A 7,413-nucleotide genomic window follows, 5' to 3' on the forward strand; every position below is an offset into this window, starting at 1 on the left:
ATCTTCAAAACCAAGATGATTACATTCATTTGCCTACAGCAAAAACATCTGAGGTTTGGGTTTTGTTGGGTTTTTTTCAGATTACACTGACCTGCTATATTATATGGATATTTTATTGCTGAAGAACAATTAGCTGAGGTGAATAGAGACCTCGCAAATACAGATGAAAAAAAATAAAGAAATGCAAGCAAATACTATGGCCAGGCAGCCATTCTATTTTACTTGATGACAGCAAATCTATTCCTATGCACTAATCAATTAGAGAACAGCTATATTTAATCTCAGGCTTAAATTACTAAACTGAACATCTTTATTTTATTTAGTTCTAGTAGTCAAACAAAAAATTCATTTTTAAATATTTTCAGGGCTAAAAAAATGAAGGTCTTATTGAAAACTGAATACAGCAGAATTGTAATAAACTAGGTAGGATTCTGATGACCTGATACACAAAAGAACGATCCTGTTGCTAATACGTGAATAGATCTTCCTGAAAGAAAAGAGTGTGCCAAGTTATCAGCTGGTTTCTTGCTCTAAGTGAATGCTCAGGTAAACTAGCAAAAAGCTTTGGGCTTTTCATTTTTAGAACAGGTCCTCAAATATAGTAGGCACTTAGTCATGCGCTTCTTCCTTTAAACTCTGGCTGTGGCTTATCACCTCATCTTTCTCAGCCAATTCAGAGACGGGGAAACAGCTCAGTAACATTTCTGCACTTGAGTCATTCATTAAAATCTTCCTTTTGCCAGAGCTTCTTGCCACATGCGGTTATCCCCCCTCGTTATATTCTGAAACTTGTTCGGCAATTTGTCTTGCGTGTTTGGCTTCCCTGCAAGCCTACACCAGTGTCTGTGTTTAACAGACAATTAAGTAAACAGGAGAACTGCGTTTTCTTTAAAAGAAAGAGAAAAGATGACAAAGGGGTATGATGCTCTGAACAACTGTGAGTTGCAGGTGTTGGAAAGAGTTTAGAGTACAGATGCAGTGCTTTTGGGTCTCCTTCCTGCAGGCACAGCACCGGCACCCGGTAACAAGTCAAGGAAGGGATCGAGACTTGATATTACCAGGGTAAGCAGACCGGCCAGATGTCACATAGCATGACATCCGCCAGCTTATTTGTCTAAGAATTAAGACACCCTTTTTTCTTACCAACAGCCACAGAAAACCCCAGGTACCTTAGCGATGGCGAGGTCCTGTCATACCCTCTCCCTCGGCCCTCGGTCCAGCCCGTCCATCACTGCAGCGCTACGTCCACCCGCATCACGAGATTCATCTCTCCCCCCCCCTTCCCCTCTCCTCCCACCCTCCGATACTTCCCTGCGTGTCCCTACACTCAGCCCCACGCACCACCTCCCAGCACCCTCACTTCTCCGTGCCCTCCCCAAACAACCCACAGCCCAACTCTCCCACCTCTCTCCCCACTCCAACCCTTCTGACCCGACCGACTGCTATTCCCCCCCCCCCCCCAGCGCAACCCTACTCCTGCACGACCCCCTTCCCCACAACACGACCCCCGGGACCCCCCCCCAGCCCCAGCCTCCTTCTCCCCTGAGGCACTGACCCCCGCCGAGCACCCCCAAACCGGGCGCTAACACCCCCCCCCCATCTCCACGCACTGCCCCCCCCCCCGCCCAGAGGGACGAACGCCTCACAGCAGCCCCAGGCACCGACCCCCCCCTCCCCCAGCACTCCCAGTCACCGACCCTCATCCCAGTCACCCCCCCCCGCCCACCTGCCGCCGGTCCGGGCCTCTCCACTCTCCTCAGGCTCCTGCTCGCCGGGCGCCGCCGGGGCCACACCGGCCTCATCGTCCTCCACCGTCACGTCAGCCGAACCTGCCGGCAAAGCGGCGGGAGCGGCGGCCGCCCCCAACCCAAAAACGGCCTCCACGGCCGCGGCATCGTCCACCGGCGGCGGCTCCGGGCCGCCCGCCGCCAACCCTAACAGCACCAGCAAAGCGAAGGCGGCCAGAGCGCTGCGGCACCGCGGCCCCCGCATGGAGGGGCCCCGCCTCGCCCGCCGCCAACCAGCCGTTAGGACATGAACGCTGCCGCCGCTGCCAACCCCGCCGCCGCCGCCACAGAATGGGCGCCCGCCGCAGCCCTCCCCGCCCCGCCCGGCGCCCCGCCCCGCCCCGCTCGCCCGCCACGTACCGGCACTCCGCGCGCAACCCGCCCCTCCACACCGCCGCCCAGCCCCCTTCGCGGCGGGGAGGGAGCCCATTGGGCCGGCGCCACGCCGCTCCGCCCGACGCTTCCCTTTGATTGGCGCGGCCGGCGGCGAGGGAGGGAGGGTGGGAGCGGTGTTTGTCAACACGGCCGCCGGGCCAATCGGAGTCGCGCCGCTCTCTCCCCCTCCCCTCTACCCGCTGCTCCGACCAGTCGAAAGCGCATGATTCACCGACCTGCTCTGGGATTGGCGGAGCCGCCGCGCCACACGTGCTGCTGACTGGAGCGCCGGGCGGTGCGGCCCCGCCCCTTCCCGGCCGGCCCTCCGCCGGGCTGGAGACGTGGCTGTTCCCCCGTGTCGGCAGGGCGGGGCCAGCGGCGCGCACCACCGGGGGCGCGGGACGGGGGGCGGGTAAAGGCCCCCTCCGGGGCGGAATGGACTCGTCGGGCGGGAACGGCGGAGGGCGCCCGGCCCTGCCGTGTCCCCCCGGGCGGGCTGAGGGAACGGCCGGCACCGGCGAGGGCCCCCATACGTTGCTCGATACCCGCACCAACGCATAGAGGCTCCACTGAGGTGCCCGTAGCCGTCATCCCCTTCCCGAGGTCGGCGGTTTAGATTGCCTCGGGCACCTTGTCCGGCCGAGGGCCCTGTCTCCTTCAGGAAAGGGCATGGCGGGATCAACCGCTCCCCTCAGGAGCTCGTTCCCCAGTTAATGGCTGCCCCGGCTGGCCTGGCTCTGGTGGACGAGCTTGGCGGGGTCGGTACGCACCTGACACAACGTGGTGACCGGCAGGCCCAAGAACGGCTGCCTCAGCGTGTTGGCCAAGTGTCGCCACGGCCTCGCCGGCCATCTGTGGTACATACGACTCATGTTTCCTTCATGTATTCACGGATTTTGATGATCAAGCGGGTAACACCTCTGCATCCTTCAGGGGCCGTTTTTCCACCCCTTCCAGCAGTTACCATTCTCTCCTTTGCTCTGGAGAGCAGGAGGGGCAGCTCCCTCAGCTCCCATCTCCGAGGCAGGCTGTTGCCCACACCAACTGCATGCCCATGGCCTGCAATCGATCATGCCATGACTTGTGCTGCTACCATGAGTCTTTTTGTGTCAGTGTTGATCCCTGTAGTGGTAGGTATGTAGTTACGAAGCCACACCTTTTATCTTCTTGGTAACAAAGCAAATTAGTTACAAACTCTTCAATTCTGGCATCTCCCCAGCCCTTAAATTACAGTTCTCTGTCCCTCCCCTTTTCCTTTTTTTTTCCCAGTATTCCATTTCAGAATATGGAGATTAGGGTGCTGTGTTCATCTGTATCCAGGGCTAGAAAAGGCTCTAGTATATCCCTAGGTGTGCCTCCAAAGACTGACTGTAGGCCATTAGAGAGCACACAGCATGATGCTTTTCTTCCTCCACATACATACGCATACCTGAGATGCGCGGCTTTGCATTTGACTGTCTTACGTGGCAGTCCCTTTATCCAGACCGAGTTTGCCATGTTTTGAACAATGGCCCTTGTCATCCTGATTGTACCACCCTGCTGATGCAGATGTCATCTGCAAATTGTATTAGGAGTGATTTTGTATTTACTTCCAGATGACTAATGAAAATATTGATTATGGACATGCGTATTATAGCATACATGATCCTGGAGGGATCCCATTAGAAGTAGCCTTATTCAGTAATGATTCATAGCCAGTTCTAAAAAAAAAATAATCTATGTGGCCAGTGTTTAATATACTCTTAACTGATTCTTTATTACCCTGTTTTTTTAATTAAAATATTGTGCCATTCTAAGTAAAAATCCTTTAAAAAGTTTATTACACCTTCCAGAGGAAATTGAATTATTTGTTGTCTTCTTGAAGCATGAAATGAGATTTCTATTTGACCTCTGACTGGCATTACTAATTCTTTAATCTGAGTCACATACAAACTTTCTGTGGTCCTTATCCAGGAACTGTTCTTACATCTACATTTACTACATATGATACAACTGTCGTTTCTGAAGACAGATACCAACCTGGCACTTTTTTAGCTTTCTAGGATTGCCCTAATATATCAAGGTTTACCAAAGATGACTGTCAACAGACAAGGGGTGTCCGCAGCCAGCTTTTTCAGAGCTACTAGGCCACAGTTATCCTAGAAGACAAGAGCTCCATTGGTTACTAATGGACTGAAATTTATCACATCACTGTTAAGTAATCCACCCACATATCTTCCTGCTTCTTTACAAACATAGATCATAAATGTTCAATGAACACTTCTGCATCATTATTGACATTTTAATCATGTCCATCTAGTAATGGGCCTGTAGCATTACTAGGGTTTTCTGGGATTTAGCCTTGCCAGCTATGGATTTCCTTTGATGTGCTTCACTTCCAATAACTACTCTGCTTCTCATAACTTCTTATTTATACCAACACTTTTTTATTTCCCGCTTTCCCCATTTTGGCTACTTATTTTCCATTTTTAATCACTCTCTCCAGTCCACTAGTAAACCAGCAATTGTCAATGTATTTTCTCTCATGATTTTGAAATTGTGGCTCTTTGCTCGCTCAGTGAGCTGTTTTTAAAGAGCTTGTATTTGTCATTTTTAGACTTCTACCTAAATTTTTCTTCCTGCTTGCACTCTTATTTTCTGATGAGTTGGAAATACGGCTCTTTTAAAGCACCAGATGTATGCAAAGTCAGGTCATGCACACTGCTCCCCAGACAACCACTGAATTGCAGTCCAGAGGTTTGGGCGTTTTTTTAACTTACTTCATTATAACAAAGTCCGAAAGAGTTTACCTTGTGCCACATGCCAAATGGCTCATGTCACTTTTAGTAACTTAAATGACATTTTATTATTGTACCCATATGGTCTTGTGCTAATATTTTCTTTATTTAGATAACTCCTCTCTCTTGAGTGTCTAGCCTTTCATATGTTTATAAAGAGTAATCAAATTCCTTCTGTTTTGCTAGGCAAACCAAGCCAAAGGCTTTTATTCTTCCCTTACACTTTTAGCTCTCTGCTCCCCCCGTTCATCTCACTAGCCCTCCCCTGCACCTGTTCCCATTAAATTAATCTTTCTTGCATAGCGATGTTTTGAACAGTCATGTTGAAGGGTAACTCTAATGTATTTAAATTTTAAACTCCATTATATTTATAGACCATGCAGAAAAACTAGTTCTGTGCCATGGTTTTTACAGTAACTTATCTCTTGTCCCACTAGTTATTCAAGGGGCTTAGAGGCCACAGACCCCAGCAAGTTTCAGAATATCAGAATACTTCACAAGTAGACTTGCACTTCTACCTTTGTGCTGGTTCACGAAGGTGTATTACGCTTAAGGCAAAGCAGTAACAGCCTTGTGCAAGTACTCCTATCACACCCATGAGTATTACCTCATTTTCTTCTATTTCCTCCCACCCCCTGCCCCAGATCAGCAGTCTTCCAATTGTAGCCTTTTATTTTAGGAGGGCTCTAACAGTTTGCACGAGAGTACGCTTTTTCTTCTAGGCTCCTCCTAGATGCCTTACCACCGAGGCATAAGGAATAACTATCATTATCTAAAAGCTTTTACTTTTCTGTTTTGGAAACATTCTCTAAGGCATGGACAATGTTATTCACAAATCCCTAAGACAAACACTGCAATACAGCCGTGTAATTTTCTCTCTGTATTAAAAATTTGTGCCAACAAAACCAAACTTCCTGCTTTTTGCAAAGCATGACTCATTCTCCATTCTGTTTTGACTGACTGACATAAGAGATCTATTTCAATCATATGACAATAACTTTAAATTTGACCAGCCATTTATGTGGAAATCAAAGCCTGTTCTTGCAGGATGGATGGATGTTAATAGGAATGGTGTTTTACGTAACACTGCTAAAGATCTGCCTGCTTTTCTTGAATAACGTGCTCTCAGAGAGGCAAGGCGCACCGGCAAAAGCCCAGCGTGCCACCTCGTGGCTTCCCTGTACCAAGGGCCAGTCGTAGTCCCCTGTAAAATGATCATTTATAGCCTGCCTATTCCCCCAGGAGAATTCAGACCATCAAAAAGCTGCATATGTTGCAATTAGTATACCAGCATCCCTGCTGATGTCTTTTCACAAGCAGAATAAAACCAAGCAATTCTTCATCCAACAGATCAAACCAGAGACAAGCAGTGAAGCAGGTGTTATTCAGAAGAAACGTCACTGAACTGGAGTTTGCAGGATAAAAAAATTAGGTAACAAGAATGTAACTGCTGGAACATGACAGGCTTGGAGAGCCACTGCCAACCAGAGAGAGCGTTTACCTGGAAAGATGAGTTAGAAATGCTCCATCTTCCACTTGGTTTCCCCAGTGCGTTGGTGAAGTTTTACTTTCATAGGTCTTGTTGGTTTTTAGTTGTTTCATGCCTTACCAAATGACAGGGACATACAGATAATTGGATAAACACACCCGACGCCCAGAGGCTGCTGTGCCTTCACTAGGATTTCACTCAAGTTAGCGTGCACTTTTCCAACAGGTTTAAGCTGGGCTAAATCTGCCACAGAAGATGGTCCTACAGCTTTCCCACTCCCAGCTGATCAATCTTGCTGCCTTCATCAGGAAAGGTCAAGGAAAGCTGACCTTGATTTTGTTCGTTGCTTTACATATCAGAAAAAACAGCAAGAAGAGGCAAGAAGAAACTGCCTTTTTTTTTGCCTGTGTGGCAAGGTGAATATGCACAGGGGCACAGGAATGCCAGAGCCAGCATAAACTCTGTATCTGGCTTGAGAGTGTATGGTGGGTGAAGGGAGTAAAGAGCAGGATCTTCCCTTTTTGTCAACAGCAAGCTGTTATCTCAGCTACCGTGTAATTTCCTAACATGTAATTTCAGCCTCAGATGCAGAATCCAGCTCCCATAGTCATGCAGCCACCCTTACCAGCCTGATGGCCCAGGCTACTCCATTCATCAGTGTGGCACCTAGCTCGGGGTAACACCTCGCAGTTACCGCCCTGTTCGACAAGCAAAATGTCTGTTCAAACAAAGCAGTTTCAAACACCTCCCTCTGTACTGAAGCAGAGAAGGATGAGAGTTGGCTCCCGGAGAGGCTTTGACATGGGACAAACACAGGCTTGTACAAAAGGACTTTGAGCTGTTTGCAGAGCTGGTTGTTGCTGAAACTTAAAGAAAATCAATTTCTAAAATGTCCGACGCCACCTTTTTGTGCATAAGCAAGGCTCAGCACACCATCAGTGAAGGATTTTCCTGCATTCACTGAAACTCACCGGCACATTCCAAT

General features: G+C 49.0%; 1 protein-coding gene across 2 annotated transcripts in view; it reads right to left on the reverse strand.

Moving 5' to 3' along the window:
* EIF2AK3 (eukaryotic translation initiation factor 2 alpha kinase 3) overlaps positions 1 to 2,103 on the reverse strand; it is a 44,685-nt gene extending 42,582 nt beyond the window's left edge. For both annotated transcript variants that reach the window (XM_069796471.1, XM_069796461.1), the window contains exon 1: positions 1,727 to 2,103. In XM_069796471.1, the coding sequence (XP_069652572.1) occupies positions 1,727 to 1,992 (266 nt within the window). In that variant the 5' untranslated portion in view covers positions 1,993 to 2,103. The remainder of the gene's footprint in view (positions 1 to 1,726) is intronic.
* Between the last annotated feature and the right edge of the window lie 5,310 nt (positions 2,104 to 7,413).

Source organism: Haliaeetus albicilla, chromosome 1 (genome assembly GCF_947461875.1).
Source record: "Haliaeetus albicilla chromosome 1, bHalAlb1.1, whole genome shotgun sequence".
NCBI classification, from domain to species: Eukaryota; Metazoa; Chordata; class Aves; order Accipitriformes; family Accipitridae; genus Haliaeetus; species Haliaeetus albicilla.